At 40.3% G+C, this 20,051-nt stretch overlaps 1 protein-coding gene and 1 pseudogene across 3 annotated transcripts in view; one reads left to right on the forward strand and one right to left on the reverse strand.

The window, feature by feature from the left end:
• Window positions 1-20,051, forward strand: part of LOC308470661 (cytochrome c pseudogene) — a 351,629-nt pseudogene that overhangs the window by 230,081 nt on the left and 101,497 nt on the right. The gene's annotated exons all lie outside the window — the stretch shown is intronic.
• RPTOR (regulatory associated protein of MTOR complex 1) overlaps window positions 1-20,051 on the reverse strand; it is a 313,545-nt gene that overhangs the window by 31,059 nt on the left and 262,435 nt on the right. For both annotated transcript variants that reach the window (XM_080993602.1, XM_080993601.1), the window contains exons 25-28: window positions 7,962-8,067; window positions 4,658-4,772; window positions 4,185-4,309; window positions 1,182-1,286 (exon numbers count right to left, since the gene is read on the reverse strand). In XM_080993602.1, the coding sequence (XP_080849728.1) occupies window positions 1,182-1,286; window positions 4,185-4,309; window positions 4,658-4,772; window positions 7,962-8,067 (451 nt within the window). The remainder of the gene's footprint in view (window positions 1-1,181; window positions 1,287-4,184; window positions 4,310-4,657; window positions 4,773-7,961; window positions 8,068-20,051) is intronic.

Raw genomic sequence — 20,051 nt, forward strand, 5'->3', positions numbered from 1 at the left:
CAGAATCACCGTAATATTCTTTCCATGGAAAGAACCAGAGGAAGGTCTGTCAAAGTTTTAAGATCTGAGTGAGGCATCGTCTGTGAATTCCAATGAATAGGTAGAAGGCACATTATACAGGAAAAGCAGGGCAATGTGAGGGAGGAAGAGGACATTAAAGGAAAACATGTAGGCAGCGCTACTGAAATGTAAAACCCTTAATGTTCAAAGGGCAGAGATTTTTATTTTGACGTGTCAAACCACTATCACTTACTGGCTATGCCAGCACAAATATTTTAAAGGGAATGCAAAGTGCTGGTTTAGCAACAGGAAGTTTTCGAATAAGCGGTTGTCAGGCTTCAGTGCTGAGATGCACAGGTTCAGAAATGAGAACTGTCAGAGCATTAATGACTCCTCGTGTCTTGGAAGCAGAGCAAGTATCCTTCATTATCACATCCGGCATAGTGGTTTTTTTTGGTCACCTAACACTGCACCTCAGTCTCTCAGCCGGGCTTGTTAAGTGATGGGTTTCTTGTTGACACCTAACCCTGCCTGGATTCTCAACATGTTCGGGACACTCAAATCTACCCGCACTACCATCTTGTAAATGTGATGTTTCATTTGACCTTCCATCCTCCCTCCACAATGAACAGCAGGAAATACTGCAAGCGGTGTGCCCAAGTCAAGGCAGGCTGAGCAAGGTAATATGGGAAGCATGCAGAGCTGGGGCAAAAGGGAACAAGCAAACAAACAAAAAAAAAAGGATAGTGGCAAGAGGTGAGTTTTTGGGGTAAAACCCCAAAGTGAGAGGAGAAAACCAGCTGCAATAATGAGTCCAAGGAAGGGCAGTGCTTAGAAAAGCCTCACACAACAATTCTCTATCTAGAAGCAAAAAAGTTAGATCTGACCTCCAGTGATGAAACTCCAGCGCAGTCCAGGAAGAGAACTCACCTGTACTCCTCTGTTCAGCACTATGAAAAAGATTGCATCTATTCCCCATCTGGCATCTCTGCTTAATCTTACATTTATTATTTGTTTTTAAAGTATTGCAGGGCAGAAATTTCTCACCAGCTCCATCAAGACCAGAACATTGTTAACAAGGTAGACAGTGAAGACCACTCCATGTTACCTAACCCTGTTCCAAATGATGGCAAACTACTTTTGCCCCTTCAAATCCAGATAGAATGCTAGGTCATACCTACCGCGTGTTGTTGGTAGCATGTCTGACAAGCCCTGCCAGGCCGTTACCATCTCTGGATTCTTCTCCAGGTCAGCAAAGTTCTTCCACACCCTTATAGCACCATCATCTTGAAGGAATGACAGAAAGAAAACTATAAGGCAATTCAGCTCAGAAGGGTAAGCTGGGCTTACCCAGTACCGTAAATTAATCACCATTACTGATTTGGCTCCAGCAGAAAATTCATGCCGCTTCAGACAGATTCCACTAAACCATGGTTCTCCAAACAGGAAGCAGGCATCCTTATGGAGAGATCAATTGTTACTATGGAAAGCTTGATCTGACACTTTCTAATCATATTGTTGAGTCCGTTTGCCTCTTAAGTAAGGGAGTAATATGCCAAGCTCCACTATCCTCTGCCACATTCAGAGTGACAGGCAGCAACCTAGCTTGACAGCAATATAGATTATGTATTTCCAGACGGCCTTACTGGTAATTAAGTCACCATTTTGGAAGGAATTTTGCTTCCTGCGGTCCTAGTATTATCCCAATTTTGATTTTGAATTGGACGATCACTGGGTGCAAATAGCATCTTACTGTGCTGTCCATGAATGTAACAGTTCTGCAGCATCCGCACAAAATTGCTCTCATCAAAATGCCACCCCACATTTCCCCCCATTTAATCTGGATTTACCTGTTCTGTGGAAATTCTGATAGGTTAAAAAAAGGAGGGGGGAAACAATCAATCTGGATTAAATGGGGGAAAATAATTTGGGGTTGCATTTTGATGAGGATGAGACTGTATGTGCCCTGCAGGAGTAACACAGAGTTTCCAATAAACTGCCATGTGGAAACACCCACTGAGGGTTATAGTACAAGAAGAGATGGGGACTGGATCTCCCATTGGTGTAACAGTAGCCACTAAAGGCAGGGGGAAAGGATCTGATCTAGGTTGCGTTGCAGCATTAAGGTCAAATTCTGATAGGTTAAAGTTTTATCCATGCAACACTTTCCTAAGAAATATTCTCCCAAACCATTATTTGCCCTATAGGCAAAACATATAGGTACCATACAGGAAGCTCTTTTTGATTTTAAATTAGAGGCACACATTATGAAAAAAAACTGGAGAACATGTAATATAAAGATTCTGTTGGCTTTCTATTTTATTCTTTTCCTCGAAGTGTTCTTTTAGTGTGTTTTCCCCCTGAAAATGAGCAAGGATCTTATGAATGATTCTAGCCTGGCATGGCAATCTTTAAGACCAGTCTGCTTGCAGCACCTTATTTCTCCAAACCTTCATCTTATTTGTTGCTCCCTCTTGTCATTCAGCAAACATTTCCCCCCACTGTTCATGGGAGCAATGCTTTAGCTGTATCATAGTCCGTTGGCCCAATTTTCCTTATTAAGTCAAACACCACAGCAATAAAAAAAATCCAGCTGTTTAAGGAAACAGGGAAAACAGCACTTTATGCTGCTGCTGCTGCTACAACAGTATATAGCAGCACTTGTTTTATTCGTTTATATACTTGAGACTAGACAGGAACATTGAAGATGCTCTAATCTAAAAATAGTACAGTGCTCACTCCTCACCATCCCCATATCCATCTGTAGAGGGACTACTGAAATGGAGGTATTATAGCAAAACATTTCAGCTTCCACTTTCTTCACCAGCTCTCATATAAATCAAGGGTGCTATAGTCAAGGTGGTAAGACGACTACAGCACCCTTTGACTGACACGAGAGTCAAAGGGAGCCACAGAAAATAGAAGCCAAAACATTTTGCCTTAATATATCTGTTTCAGTAGTCACTGTAATAAATGAATGGGATTAACTGTATCCTTCCAAGCAAATTTGTCTGAAGTGCTGTTTGATGCTTTTTTGTGTGTTTTTTTAAGTCTCTGTATTTCTAAATTGGTGATAGCAGCAGTATTCAAACATGGTTAATGAAAATAGACTCAGTAGTTTAGCTTCTTCCTGCTTGTTATGGACAAAGCTTTATTCATTAACTGTATCATAAACTTAGATAGGGCTGGAATAAATACAGATTATTATCTTTAAAGATTTTGTGATTACCTTGGCTATAGACTCAAAGCAAGAAGGCTAAAACTGAAAACAATTATAGTATGTACAATAATTTCCAAATGAATTTCACATACCAAAGCCTCAAATGTATTGTTTATGGGGGGGGGGGGAGAAGAGAGAATCAGGCCACACTTTGCTGAGGTGGATGTTTCCCTGAATGGATGCACAGTTTTTCATTTGCCTATGTGGTACACGTATGATTCCCACTGCAGTTCATGGGAGCCTGGAGTCTTGCTTGTGCACTCAACATTAGTGTTGTTCACTAGGACAACAATGATATGCTTAGGAAAAATATGCTGGGCAATAGACTGCACAAAATAATGCTGCTTTTGGAAGGGACTGTCACATAGCACAATATTCCTGAAGACACACCCTGCAAGAATAATGGTTTCTGGAGAAGCTTACTTTATCTGTTAACCCGGCCTGAAGTCCTATGGAGCAGAGGATTACTCTGGAGTTGTGACGGCCAAAGAAAGTGCACAGGGGTTAAAACTGATGGTTAGGATTCCTGACGTCAGGATGAGAAAAACTGGTATGGGGGAACAGGCTAGTGCTAGACTGTCCTGATTCTCAAAGCATTTTCTGAACTTGGGATGAAATGAAGGTGAGGGCAACAGACATGGTGAGAGACAGCTCACAGGAAGATTCTCAAACGGAGATTCTCCAGTGTGCTTGAAGAGTTTTGTGAGTGACTCAATAAGTTTGTTGGCAGGATGCACTGAAGACAGTGCAAAATAAAAGGCTACGGAAGTTTTCACTCTTGGTTCAAAAAAATACAAACTTTATTAAAAGGTGGGTCCCTTTACTAAAACAGATGAATAAAATAAGGAAGCATGTATAACAATACACCTCTCTGCGACAGAAATGCAAGATGAGGCCCATAGACAGGGCAGGAAACACTTTCTTAGCCCTCCCTTAAAAAAAAAAAAAAAGAGGCCAGACCCACCTGTAGCAGTCAGGAGCAGAGAACAGTCTTGTCCATTCAGATATTCCATGGCAGTGATCCTTGTGTAGCGTGGGTTCCCATTGTGAAAATAGTCCAGCTTTTCTCCCTTTTCCCAATCCCAAAAACTGGGAAAGGCGGGGGGGGGGGGGGAAACAAATAGGTAAGTTGGATTCAGGTTCCAAGTGGATTTAAGTTCCCAGGATAAAAATAAAATAAAATGTTATTCTATACACTGGCTCCAAATCAAATGTATTCCTCCAGCCCACCCATCCCACTTTGAGTATTTAACAACGTTTGATTAATGTCTCTTCATTACACCTCCGGCTTCCGCAGAGAAAGTAATAAGGCTGAAATTCTATTAGGAGGGTCTGTAACAAATCCAGGCACATCAAGACGACTGCATGTATGAGGCTTTTGCTTAGCAGCAAGAACAGGGCACCAGCTCAAGGGTGTTTAAAATGCCAGTGCCTTACCAGATGCTGTCCTTGTCAGCCACCGCTATACATGGGGTGAATGGGTGAAACTTGACCACTGACGGCATGCCAGGGTTCCTGTTCAGGAAGATTTGATCATCTAGTCGTGAAATACCTAGGGGGAAAAGGAAGAGAAAAACAACATGAATAATTGTATCAGGACCTTTCACAATGCCAAACATCCTGAGCCCTAAGACTAGCAGGGAAGGTCCTATCAGTGGGACTGCCAATATATGCTGCCTGATTGGCATTAACTCACGAGAAGGCCTTCTCCTGCTAGGGGTTTTCTCTTTGTGGAATGCCCTCCCTCGGGAGGAGAATCTCCCTCCCTCATTAGTAACTTTTCAGCAGGAACTTAAAAACACTCCTGTTTACCCAAGTACCTGATTGCTGAAAGACTGTTCATGGAAACTTTGAAATTATTAAGCTGTGAGGATATATGATTGTTTTATGTTTTAAAATATTTTAAATTGCTTATAAATATGTTTTATTTTTATTGTATTGTTCTAGCACTTTGGTGTGTTTTTTGTTTGCTCTGGGTTCCTTTGGGAGGAAGAGCGGGGTAGAAATGTAATAAATATTCATAATCATAAAAAATAAATTCTGATATGCAAGACTACATTGAATGTACATAATTTAGTATTCTACAAAGGAGGTTCTTGAAATATGCTATGCCTGGTCTCCTCAAATTAAAGGAGGGAACCCACCCTGTTTCTGTCCAGGCTATCTTTATTTGTCCTCGGTCCACACAGAAAATGAAAACATCACTCAGCAAGTGCCCAACTGTTGTACTTGATTCCCTCCTGCATTACATGTCTATTTTCTGTGTGAGAGCACAGGGGAAGACTGCCAAGTTGTCTTCACTGTTTGATAGCCTCTCCTGACATTGCCTTGCATTCCTGACAAATTGGAGATCTCGCAAATCTTTTCAGATTTTGATAGCAGCGCTCTAAGGAGGTTAAGACGAGAACAGATTGGATTAAGCAGGCAAAATGTTTGTGCCTTGTTAAATACTTATTGCACTATGCCAATAAAGGCTGAATGGGCAGGTGAAAAAAGAGATACCTTTACAATATAATGCTCAACTACGATAAGAGCTGAAATTTCATACTTAAATAGGGCTCAAAGCCCCCAAATATTAATGGCAAGTTCACACAAGAACATCATTTTCTGGAGTTCCGGTGTAAAGCAAATCTGAATATATTCTTGTGACAAAATGTTTTTTGCAGGTAAGTGGAGGCAGATTTCCAAAATGGACAGCACCAAAAAAATCCTCCAGTGTTTCCACCACTGCTAAGAGTATGCAAAATAAAATTCTGAAACTGGCATCCTTAACTGTTTGCAGAGTTGTATGCATTGTTCCTTTAAAATAAAAATGTAAGGCTCTCTTCTCTGCTGACTCAAGCCTACTAGGTCTCAAAGGACTGAGCTATATGTGAGAGACAGACCATCTCTTTCGACAGATTAATATTTCACACTAATCTTTCCCCAGCTGACATCTGTAGACGGAAAGTCCCCCCAAATTTTCTCATCCCTGGTGAGAGCAATCTTGAGTCACGCTGAAAATGGCAGTATAGGTGAACAGCACAAATTTGCTCTTATTCACTGGCCAACCAAGCTGCAGAAAGAGTAGAAATGTCAATTCTAACCACAGCTATGCAAAATTAAGGGGCCACTTCAGCAAGATACAGGGAATTCAAATATCCTCTGTCATTAAACAATAAAGCCCACAGCCTGACTGCTGCCTCGTAAATGAATAAAGAGTTATAAATAAGCAAGATGCGCTTTCAGTACAGCACTGAATATATATGCTGATGAAACGTGAGTCCAATGTATATGAAGGGAAAGAAGCTGTAAGTGTAAAAGAGGCCACACATAAAAAAGCATTGCAGAAACATGACAGGATATGAATAAACAATCATTTATGGGGGCCCATAAAACCGAAGGATACTGAAACCCTTTAGGTGCCTTGTGAATGTGAAGGGGATACAGCAGACTCTTGCAGATCACAAGCTAATTTGCTGGAAACCCCAGCAGTATTAGACACCTATCAAACTCTGACTCTGCTCTTTGGAGAAGGTGAAAATGCTGGCATTTCGCCTGCAACACCATCTCTTGTAAACAAGCTGCCGCATCCATCTAAACTCTACTGGATGGAAGAAAAGCCTAGCTATGTTCAGCAGCATATGTTCAACGTCTTTGAGCAATTCGTTTTATCTCAAATATTTTGCTTTTGGTGGGGCATGCCATTTCTGACTGTCCAAAAGCTCTGCTACTAGCATTCAGTGTTAGCAAGCTTCCTTGGTAGGCACATGTTTCACATACGCACCCCCCCACCCCCGGAATCCCACCTTTAGACAGCAGCAATAGAATTACATGTGCAGATTTACTTACATTTACGCACAGATCTTAACATGGGGATAAGGATTACTGAGCACGCACACACAATCAAAATATGCACATGCTTCGAATGTCAGTGGGGAATAGCTCAGCTACAACATGCACATTTCCTGGGTTAGGGAGAATTAGCTAATTAATTCTAACCACTACTAAACTAACGCACCCACGCAACATACGTGCGAAAAGGAGCATGTACACAGGACGCAAGAGGAGATGGGGTTGGAGGGCAAGTGTCCTGCTGCTGAGAGAGACACATTAGTCTTTTCCCTCTGTGTCTGTCTGTCTGTAACTCTCTCTCAGCTCACATTAAAAACCAGACCTCAGTGATGCAAAGTGGAATGAATGTAGTGAAAAGCTGACTTAGGCAAGGACTAAAATACCTGTTTAAAACACAGGCACGCAAGGATAGGAAGAAGGGGCTACAATTTGTAGGGAAAGAACTTGCCACCCCAGGAAAACAATATAACTGGAGCACACTGAAACTCCTGGGTTAGTCAGGAAACAGTCAGGAGCAGAGAACAGCCTTGTTCATTCAGATATTCCATGGCAGTGATCCTTGTGTAGCTCCTACATTCCTGGGTTAGGAAACAGTGGGGCAACCACAAATCATATTGGCAATATGTGTCTCCCAGACTCTTGTAACTAGCAGCCTGCTGACTCCACATGCATGTGCTTTACCCAAGGAGAAAAAGGCTGTCCAACTCTCAAAAGCAAACAACCCCATTACAACAAAACAAGTTGAAGTTGTGAGCAGAAGCTCACGCTAAAGAGGTCAACACTGGCCAAACAAATGGTTTATGAACAGTGTTCTTGTTCATGGCCTCATGTAAAGAGTGGATAAGCATTCTCCTTGGTGCTGGGAGATGTATAAAGTGGGGTGGGTAAGGGAGAAAAAATTGACCACCTTTTTGGATGATTTTCTGTGCTTGCTTTCGGACTCTGGCATTGCGCAGAAACCGCCACTCCCTTTCTTTGCGGACCTGGCTCTCCAAATCATGTTCTTCTGGAATCTGCCAATAAATAATAATTAAAAAAATGAATACAACAGGATAATGGTAAAGAAAGGCTTCTTGCGATTCCAAATGCCTGCTAATTTCAACCAGAACAGGGACGCTTCAGCCCATGCAATCTGACCAAAACCAGCAAGGGGCAGATGAGGTTTTTCTGTTCTTATACACTTCATTACCTTCTGAACTGCACATCATCCACCACTGGGCCCCAGGGCTGTCAAGTGATCAAAGCCTCAGTTGTTTCTTTTAACCAATTAAAATAAATATGATAAAATGTCTACACAGGCAATATTTTCAAGAAATTTAATGCAGATAATTTTTCACTGACAAACGAAAGGGAATTCAACTGCAATGCACTGCTTGAATGCAGATGTATACATAGATCAATTGCAAAAATGATATTGGCACTGAAATCCTCTCACTCGGGACATTTATTTTAAAATGCACATTTTAAGCCTATGGCTGATAAACCGTATCCGTTATTTGACAAATATTCCAAAACCTATTCTTTACTCACTCTTTTGAAAAGGTCTATTTGTTTTTGTCTTGTCTCATTCAGGCTAGAAGTTCTCACAGAAAGCAAATGAATATCCCATTTTCTTAAACAGCGACGTAAATTTATGAAGCTCATATAAATGGCTTGTCACAGCAGATATATTTGAATCTTGTGGCTGCTGTTACGAACCCGCAAGCTCATCCCAAGTACAGGACCATTTTTACACTTGTCTCCAAGGCTTTCTTCTGTTTAGATGGAAGGAGTGCAACTTCTGCATAATTCCTTATGAATAAAAGGCTCCATAAAGTATGTGGCAGGGAAGTGTAAACACAGAAGGTATAATTCAAAATTGGAGACAACATGTGGAGATCCTGTATTTCCTGTCGAGGGCCTGAGCAGCTAGGGGATCGTAAAGATTTTGCCCTGTTATTTAAGGAAGCAAGCACACTCAATTGCAAGAAGTTGATGCTGCTCATATTTTGGGAATGGCTGCTGAAAACAATTAGGCAGACGTGTAACGGCATGAAAACGTACATATTAAATGTCAAACGTGAGTTGGCTTTCTGTGCAGAGAAAGGTGTACTTTGGATTTTCAGAGCCATGCCTGCAGTTTTCAAACCAAGCACTCACTCAGCTCAGGTGTTTTGCTTTCATGACGACATCCTTTGAAATTATTATTCATGCCATGATGAAAATTCTGCTGATATAAAACAGTGCTGCTAATCAGTTGGTACTGTAGCCTGAGAGACCAGGCATTGGTTACCACTGAGAAAAGGGGCATGGTAGCTGTTAAATTTGTTCTAGACCAATAGGAACTCAAGGAAGAACATTTCTTTTAGATTGGTTATCAGAACCTCCCAGTTCACAACAGAAAGACATATCAATAAAGATCGAAAGGGCACACTTAGTCCCTATCAGTCCAGAAAAAAAGTATGCCAAATCATATTGCCATGCAAAAACAATTCGCAGCAGCCCATCCTCTGGAAACAAATCACAACAAGATTACAAAGCTAGACAGCATTTATTTTATTATTTAAAAAATAATAATTCTCCATCACTCTCCCCAGTAGTTTTCTTTGGCAACAATCCAAGGTTTGTTAGATGGAACATGAGAAATGAACAGCAATGTACAGCAATAAGCAAACCCAAGATAAAATACATTTAAATATATTCAAGTGGAGAGAGATACTTTGATAAAAATGTCATTTCAAAGGAATAAATTGGAAGAAAATCTTAAGGGACTCTGTATCAAGAAAAGAAGACAAGGGGCATGTACAGAATCTAAACATTACCAGTTGGCATCTAGCATGGCTTTTGTAAATATGGATTAGGAAATGCTTCTTCCCTGTGTAACAGCTCCCATGGAGTTAGTCTGTCCATATCAGAAGCTGGCTGCACCAAAGTGCCTTCAGCACATTTGTTGTGTTGGCCTATGGTGCCAAATATGTTCTTAAGTGTTGGCCTTTGTTTCACCTTATCTGCTCTACCATGCCAAATTATGGAAAGGAAGAGCTACATGGTTTTCTCTATATGGTTATTATATGAGGCAGTATCACATACATAAACAGACAATAGGTTGCATCCAATGAAGTTGTTCCTTTACTGCAAGGAATTTGGAGCAGAGAATGTCTTCATTTTATGCCGGAAACCAGATGAGGACCAGGGCATTAGCTTCCTGATCACAAGCTTCCATACTGGGCAATGTACCAGAGCAAGCTGATATACTTTGTCACTTTGCAATGAAACTTCTCCTTTCTTAACTCCCCCTCCCTGTGTATCCCCCACTTCTATTCTGGTGGTTCCTCAACTTTCTAGGGCAGATTTGGGAGAGGAGGGTATGTAGAGAGAGGAGAGGGAGGAGAAGTTCTGCTGCACTAGCAGAACAGGACAGCTTCATTGGGTACAACTCATTATTTTGGGCCTCATACTCTGGTGAACTGTAGTGGAATGCACTGATGAACAGGACTGACCCACAACATTTTGGCACCCGAGGCTAACCACAAAAAGGTGCCCCTATCCCCACCAGGGGAGAAGGGTGAGTGAAGATCTGCATCAGAAACACAGATGGAAGGAAGATCTACATGAATATTTGCTTCCTCTATGGCTCCTGCCACCTGAGACGGTCGCTTCACCCTGCTTCATGGGTAGGCTGGTCCTGCTAGTGAATGATGTTGCTAAAACCAAGGCAGTACTTGGTTCTAGAAACTCGAGAGGGGAATGGAATAAACCATCTACACACACATGGGAGCAACCTGAGATCAGTACATGTGCAAATGTCTCAATTAGTGGCCAATTATCAGCAAGGGATTAAGAGTGTGATCCGAAATAAGTGATTTAGCAATAACATTAATTCCTTTCCCAGAAATAAGGACTCGCTAGAGCATTTGCATTTTTTCAGCTTAGGTGACTGGGTTACAAAGGTGGGGCAGGATGGAGACTTATAAAATTATGCATAGTGTAGAGGAAGTGGAATGAATGATACTCCCTCTCTCATAACACTTCAAATTAGAGGTCATCCAATGAAATTGACAGGCACAAGATTAAAGATAAACAAAAGAAAGCACCTTCACATCATGCAATTCATAATGGCTTAAATGGCTTTATATGCCTGTTGTTTTTGTCCATTGAGTTTTTTTTTTTTTAGTAATATTTATTAAAGTTTCAAAAGAAAAAAAATCACATTAATAAAAGAAAGAAAATTAACAATAATAAGGAAAAATACAAAATAGAAAAAAGAAAAAACAGTTAAAAACAATTCCATCTTTTCTTCACTTCTTTTACATTTACTTGTTTCCCGGACCTCCTCATACCTCCCTCTTTTGTATTCCAATTCAATTTGTTAATCCAACAATTTCTTTCCCTCCTTTTTAGTCCTAATCTTTAATCTTGATATTATAACATTAAATTTTTACATATTAAAAACCAATTTTTCCATATTCTTTTGTACCTATACCGCTAGAAACCACTTAACTTCAATCCAACATCATTCTAACATTCATTAATTTTGCAATATTTCTGTAAATAGTCTTTAAATTTCTTCCAATCTTCTTCCACCGACTCTTCTCCCTGGTCTCGGATTCTGCCAGTCATTTCCACCAATTCCATATAGTCCATCAATTTCATCTGCCATTCCTCCAGTGTGGGTAAGTCTTGTGTCTTCCAATACTTTGCAATAAGTATTCTTGCTGCTGTTGTAGAATACATAAAGAAAGTTCTGTCCTTTTTTAACACCGATTGGCCGACTATGCCCAGGAGAAAGGCCTCTGGTTTCTTCAAGAAGGTATATTTAAATACCTTTTTTAGTTCATTATAGATCATCTCCCAGAAAGCCTTAATCCTTCGGCACGTCCACCAAAGGTGAAAAAATGTACCTTCAGTTTCTTTACATTTCCAACATTTATTATCAGGCACATGATAGATTTTTGCAAGCTTGACTGGGGTTATGTACCAACTGTACAGTGGTGCCTCGCAAGACGAAAAGAATCCGTTCCGCGAGTGTCTTCGTCTTGCGGGTTTTTTTGTCTTGCGAAGCAAGCCCATTAGCGGTTTAGCGGATCAGTGCTACAGTATTAGCGGCTTAGCGGGCTTAGTGGATCAGCTGATAAGCGGCTTAACGATCAGCTGATAAGCGGCTTAACGATCAGCTGATAAGCGGCTTAGCATCAGCTGTTAAGCGGCTTAGCCATCAGCTGATAAGCGGTTTAGCGGCTTGGGAAAAAGGGGGGGGAAGGAAAAAAACCCCGCAGGAACTCGCAAGACATTTTCGTCTTGCGAAGCAAGCACATAGGAAATTCGTTTTGCGAAGCACCTCCAAAATGGAAAACCCTTTCGTCTAGCGGGTTTTCCGTCTTGCGAGGCATTCGTCTTGCGGGGCACCACTGTATATCATTTTCATAATATTTTCTCTTAAGGTATTACATGCCGTAAATTTCATACCTGTGGTCCACAACTGTTCCCAGTCAGCAAACATAATATTATGTCCAACGTCTTGTGCCCATTTAATCATAGCAGATTTCACCGTTTCATCCTGAGTATTCCATTTCAACAGCAAGTTATACATTCTTGACAAATTCTTAGTTTTGGGTTCTAACAATTCTGTTTCTAATTTTGATTTTTCCACCTGGAAGCCGATTTTCTTGTCCAAATTATATGCCTCCATTATCTGATAATAATGAAGCCAGTCTCGCACTTTGTTTTTTAATTTTTCAAAACTCTGCAATTTCAGTCTATCTCCATCTTGCTCCAAAATTTCCCAATATTTCGGCCATTTGACCTCCATATTGAGCTTTTTCAGAGCTTTCACTTCCATCGGTGACAGCCACCTTGGGGTTTTATTTTCCAATAAATCCTTGTATCTTATCCAAACATTAAACAGTGCTTTCCTGACAATATGGTTTTTAAATGCTTTATGTGCTTTGACCTTGTCATACCACAGATATGCATGCCATCCAAATACATTGTTAAAGCCTTCTAGATCCAAAATGTCAGTGTTTTCAAGAAGCAGCCATTCTTTCAACCAGCAAAAAGCTGCTGATTCATAATAAAGTTTGAGGTCTGGCAGGGCAAATCCACCTCTTTCCTTTGCATCTGTTAGTATTTTAAATTTTATTCTGGGCTTCTTGCCCTGCCAGACAAATCTAGAAATATCTCTCTGCCACCTCTTGAAACAGTCCATTTTGTCCACAATTTGCAATGTTTGAAACAAAAACAACATTCTAGGCAATACATTCATTTTAACCGCAGCAATACGGCCCAGCAGTGAAAGCTTCAAATTTGACCAAATTTCTAAATCTTTTTTCACTTCAACCCAACATTTTTCATAGTTATCTTTAAATAAGTTCCCATTTTTTGCTGTCAAGTTGATCCCCAAGTATTTAACTTTCTTAACCACTGTTAAACCTGTCTCATTCTGAAACCTCTCTCTCTCTATTGGTGTTAAATTTTTCTCTAAAACCTTAGTTTTTACCTTGTTCAATTTAAATCCTGCAACTTGACCAAATTCTTGAATCAATTCTAAAACCCTTTTGGTACTAGATTCTGGCTCCTGTAGCATCAGTACTAAGTCATCTGCAAATGCTCTCAATTTGTACAGTTTGGCTCCGACCTGTATACCTTTAACCAACTGGTCCCTTCTAATCATGTTCAGCAAAACCTCCAGGACCGAAATAAAAAGCAGTGGGGAAATTGGGCAACCTTGTCGTGTCCCTTTTTCTATCTTAAATTCTTCCATCACCACATTATTTACAATTAATTTAGCCTTTTGTTCTGAATAAATTGCACTTATACCATTTTCAAAGCCTTGGCCTACCCCCATACCCTGTAGGTTCTTCTTCATAAAACTCCAAGAAATGTTGTCAAAAGCTTTCTCCGCGTCCACAAATATCAAAACTGCTTTAGTGTTTATGTTCACTTCTAGTTTCTCCAAAATGTCAATTATGTTCCTCATATTGTCGGACAAGTGTCTACCCGGGAGAAAGCCCGCTTGATCTTTATGAATCTCTTCCATCAACACTTTTTTCAGTCTCTTAGCCAAAATGTCTGCAAAAATTTTGTAATCCACATTAAGTAATGATATGGGGCGGTAGTTCTTAAGCTGCGTCTTTTCAGTCTCTGTTTTCGGTAGAAGTGTAATATAAGCTTCTTTCCACGACTCTGGTGCCCTTTTCCCCTCCATTATTTCATTACAGACCTCTTTCAAGGGTTGTACTAGCCATTCTTTCAAGGATCTGTAATATCTAGAAGTCAGTCCATCCGGTCCTGGAGATTTACCCAATTGCATATTTTGATTGGCACCTTCTATCTCCTGTTCAGTTATTTTATAGTTCAACATTAATTTATTTTCTTGAGAGATTTTTTGTAATCCGTTTGTTTTCAAAAATCGATCTACATCAGTTTCTTTCAGTGGCCCTTGTGTATATAATTGTTTAAAGTACCTCTGGAAACAATTTCTAATCTCAGCTGGGTTCTGTATATTCCTTCCTTCCACTTCTAAATTTGTAACTGTATTTAATTTTTGTCTTTTTTTCATTTGCCAAGCCAATAGTTTCCCACATTTATTAGCCGACTCGAATGTCTTTTGTCTCATTTGTTTGATTTTCCATTCTATCTCCTGATTCATCATTTTCATATATTGCACTTGATATAACTTTATTTCTCTCAGAATCTCTTGAGACTTTGGTTTTGTTCTCAATCTTTTTTCACTTTCCTTTATTTTCTCCAATATTTTATCCTTCTTCTCATTTTGAATTCTCTTCTTTAATGCATTCTGTTCTATCAAGAACCCTCTCATAACCGCTTTACTTGCGTCCCAGATTACTCTTTTTTCCACATTGGTGCTCATATTTATCTCAAAATAGTCTCTCAAGGTTTTTTGGGCCTTCTTAAGCACTTCTTCATCTCTAAATAAGGTGTCATTCATCCTCCATCTAAAGGAGCCAGTTGGTGTTAGTTTCATTTCCATCTTAACAGCATTATGGTCGGAGCAGGTTTTTGGGCAGATTTCCACCTTTCTTGTCTTTGGTGCCATTCCTCTAGTTACCCATATTTGGTCAATTCTTGTCCATGTCATTTTGGCTTCAGAAAAGAAGGTTCCCTCTTTAGCCATGGGGTTCCTTGTTCTCCAAATGTCAACTAAGTCCAAGTTGTCTGTCATCTCAAAAAAAGTTTTCGGTAGTCTACCATCCTTAGTGACTACCTGTCTTTGTGCCTTGTCCATATGTGTAGATACCACACCATTCATGTCTCCCATCAAAATCATGTTGTAATCCAAATAGTCCATCAGAGTCTCATGCAACTTCTTAAAAAAATCAGATTTCCCCTCATTTGGTGCATAGATTCCTACTATCAAAAAATTTTCTCCTTGTGTTTGAATTTCAATTGCCACAAATCTTCCTTGGTCATCTTTAAAAATAAATTTCGGTGATAATCTGTCCTTTGCATAAATCACTACCCCTCTTTTTTTAACCTTGTCCGATGAAATAAACTCCTGACCAAGTCTTTTATTTATCAATAGTTTCCTGTGTAACCTTGTTATATGTGTTTCTTGTAGACAAATCAAGTCCAATTGTTCCTTTTTTAATAAATGAAACACAGATCTCCTTTTCTGGGGAGAGTTCAAGCCATTACAATTCCAACTTAGTAGTTGCAGAGCCATGATGTAATTATTTTACTTCTCCTCCTGTCCATTGAGTTTTCTTGGCAGGGATACTGGAGTGGCTTGCCGGTTCCTGCTCCAGGTGGATCACGTTTGGTCAAAACTCTCCACTATGACCTGTCCATCTTGAGTGGCCCTGCACGGCATAGCTCATAGCTTCTCTAAGTTATTCAAGCCCCTTCGTCATGGCTTAGTATACATACTAGTATACATACTTCCATATATACTTAGTATACATACTTCCATACATAGTAGTAGTGATGTATGGAAGTGAGAGCTGGACCATAAAGAAGGCTGATCGCCGAAGAATTGATGCTTTTGAATTATGGTGCTGGAGGAGACTCTTGAGAGTCCCATGGACTGCAAGAAGATCAAACCTATCCATTCTGAAGGAAATCAGCCCTGAGTGCTCACTGGAAGGACAGATCCTGAAGCTGAGGCTCCCATACTTTGGCCACCTCATGAGAAGAGAAGACTCCCTGGAAAAGACCCTGATGCTGGGAAAGATTGAGGGCACAAGGAGAAGGGGACGACAGAGGACGAGATGGTTGGACAGTGTTCTCGAAGCTACCAGCATGAGTTTGACCAAACTGCGGGAGGCAGTGGAAGACAGGAGTGCTTGGCGTGCTCTGGTCCATGGGGTCACAAAGAGTCGGACACGACTAAACGACTAAACAACAACAACAGATGGCTTTAAAAAGACAGGACAAATTTATTGAGTGTTAGGACTATTAACAGCCATTAGTAATGAAACCTACTGCGATCTCTACCTTCCGAGGCAGTAATGGAATTGTAAAACAGTTTTTGCTGTTGGGGGGCAATCAGTGGAGGATGGCTGTTGCACTCATGCCATACTTGTGGGCTTCCCAGATGAAGGATGATAGACTAGATGAACCATTGGCTCAATCCAGCAGGCCTATTCTCACACTATGTTTGTTCTCTCCTTGCAGTCATTTTTTTTTACTTTAGAAAAGTCTTTCTATAGTAAACAAAAGACAAGCTTCTGTTCTGTTCTATTCACTTCTATGTGGGTCTCCCAGAGGTGTGTGGGTGTCTGGAATAGTGTTACATGATTAGGATCATGACACACTACAGATTTCTAACACCTCTTAGCTTCCACTCAGACAGAAACCAATTACAATTCAGAAGTATCCCACTGAGCAGTGCCATGTGAAAGCCAATGAAGTTGTTCTCCGCTTTATCCATATCAAGATGGAAACAGTCAGCAAGGGGTTGTGGAAATAAGGACAGAGGATGGATTTTCTCCTTGCAGCAATAAATAATGTTATAGGGAGATCTCTGCTGGTTTCACAGTGATGAAACAATTTCCTAAGGCGCTAAATCCTCCATCAGTTGAACAGAGCCAGAGCCACTGTGGAGCTGAGGTGGGCAACCTGTGGCTATTGAGGCTAGGGTGTGAGTGTATATTTTTGTTCATATGTTGCCTGCATTAAACATAAAAGATCCTAAAAGTTGCAGTCAGACACAGGGGCAACACCAATACTGCACTTCCCCAACTTTAAATGTTTTCAGAACTCTTGAGGTGGGAGTGGGGCTGGATCTATGATTACCTGAGCATTGCTGTTAAGTATCGGTTAAAGCACTACCAGCAAAACACTACACTCTTTTCTGAAACAAACCTTGTTCTGCTTTTCCATAAATCGAACACTGACTGATGCCAATGATTTGTAATGCCACCAGTCAGTGCATAGAAGCATAAGGCCTATTTCTCAGGGAAAGAATGTTCCCTTCCACACCAAACCTTACAGAAATTAGGTGTACTTGCAGCCCCTTTTGCATGTATTCCTCACAAGAGCATCTACTCAGTCACCCTGCCTGCTACTTGTGTTTCCTAGCAGAGTCTTGGCATAAGGATCTAGGCTCTCTCTCCTATCTACATTTAGTTCACATTTCATGGTGTGTGTGTTTAAATGCAGGCAGCTGAAATTCTCAGAAGGCAGCAGGAACAAAACAGGATTCTTTATTCCTGAATGTGCCACGTGCAGCATTTTCAGGAGACTATTCCACATAACTCTAGAGAACTATATAGATTGTAAGAATGTCAAGCTCAGCTAGATGAACTATGGAATAACCAGGAAAACAGCACAGCTGCAACTGATGGCATATACCAATTTTGCTCCTTGGATATGTGCAGTGCTAGCTTTTGTTTCATAGACACTAATTATTGTTCAGTGTAGTGTTAGGATTTTTTTTTTTTTAACTATCTTTGGTGAAGAACACCCTATAGGATACAGCATGTGCGGTGTCCATGAAACCTCTGTTAACAGGCTCCCAAATCGACTTTTTATGCAACATGAGCAAAATGCAAAAGATAGTGGTAGGTAGAGAAAGAAGCAAGCATAAAGGTATACTGCACATCCCTTGGATGGGATCTTTAATACTGGATTCTAGAGGTTTTTAAGCAGAAGTTGAATGGCCAAATGTCATGTATGATCTAGATGAGATTCCAGGACTAGATGACCCTCAGGGTCCCAACTCTACAGTTCTATGATTCTATATGGAATCACAGGTTTTTCCACTGGAAGCACAGGTCTCAAACTCCTCCTAGAAAAGCAGTTTGGGGGAGGATGAGTTATGGGGTGGGGAGCAATGGATGGTGAAAGAGTGATGCACTATTGTTCCCCAGAACATTTCATTTTTGAATGCCAGGCTGTAACTGTGGCCAGGTGGCGTTTGGATTCATAGAGTTCACCAGTATTATGTAAAAACTGCCAATACACCTTCCCAAAATTGGATAAGCATTTTCTAATGTTTCCTGAATTAGAGCCAAACCTTTGCGATGGTATGCTTATATTGCTCGTGATGTCTTGTCATGAACAAGACCTGCCTTTGTGTGTGAGAGAAAGCAAGCAAGTGGAGATGAGCAATTGTGTGGTAGGAGAGAAGAGAGAAGAAGAGAGATGGACAGGAGAGTGGAGAAGTAGTGAGTGGACTCATGAGAGATTGTGGGGATGGTGGTGGAAGGGCAAAGAAAGGAGATGGTTGAGGGAGAGGATTGTGCAGGGGAGGGAAAGATGGGGAGAGACAGTGTGAGGAGCATATTCACCCTTGATTTGGGCTATTTGTGTACATGGGTATTTAAAATCAACCACAATGCTGGCTGAAGGTTTCTAAGGTGGCAATCCTAAGTACACTTACCTGGGAGTAATCCCCACAGAACAGATGGGGCACACTTTTGAGTACATATGCATAGGAGCAGACTGCAGACCAAATTCTATTTCCAAGAAAGCAAGTCAAATGATGGGACAGCCCTATGAGTATGATCTGTGAGATATCAATCCACCTGTTTTATTTCAAACATCTCAATAAAATTCAGTTCCGGGGGAAATGCTATAACGCTTCAATATTAGTGGTGATAGGGAATATGAGGTAAAAATGAACACGTTATATAGGATTGCAGTAATTTTAAAATATGGATAAAATTCTCTTACTACTCAAAACCCTTTTGTATATATATATTCCTGTAAGCCCTGATGAAAGAAATGGGACATCTATTTCCAGTGCAGCTTGTGGAAGGAAAATTCTTGCTGGAATGTGCCTCATATCTATGGTAGTAAATAGTTATTGCTGGACAAATCTCTCTCTAGAACTGTGTTGTAGTTCTCCATTCAGCAACAAGTAATTATTCAAAGCACTCCAAATATTCTTAAACTTCTACTTAAAGAAAAAAATCAAACTGAAGTACTCACACTAAAAACACACACCCTGTGTGCACAGAAAGATGCATTTTGATTGGCCATCTGGAGTGATTTATTAGATTAATAAGGCACCACTCTGGCGAACAGCTATTCTCAGAAAGTAGATAAATGTTTTTAATAATCATTGGGAGTTAATATATTACCCACTCTGAATGGTAAAATAAAGATAGCAATATCCTAATTCTTTTATTTTTAAAACATCTACGTACTGTTCTCTAGACTTGGAAACAAGCACATAGAAGTCAGTTTGGCCAAAGTAGTTGGACCAACAGCTTGAAGCTAATTAGTAATTAAAGTAGTAACATTTCCAAATGTTTCAATGCCTGTGTAGCTATGGGTATCAAGAGAAAATTAACTGCATTTGTGCTGTAGTTGATGAAGTACCAAATGTTTTATTACCTGGCAAATTCTCTTGGTGGTTCAATTTAAAAAAACCAAAAAACTGGGGAACTGCAAATCCACCTGTAAAACATGTTGTGATTAAGAAAAAAAATTGCTTGAATATAGAGCCAGTTAGTGTTTTGCTCTGATGACCAGTAGGGCTCTTGGGTATACAGAAAAAATATTGACAGAGATCTCAGTAACAAGTTTTATGTTCTTAAAAAAAAGGGGGGGG

The sequence above is a fragment of the Podarcis pityusensis genome, assembly GCF_964106645.2.
Source record: "Podarcis pityusensis genome assembly, chromosome: 2".
Taxonomy (NCBI): Eukaryota; Metazoa; Chordata; class Lepidosauria; order Squamata; family Lacertidae; genus Podarcis; species Podarcis pityusensis.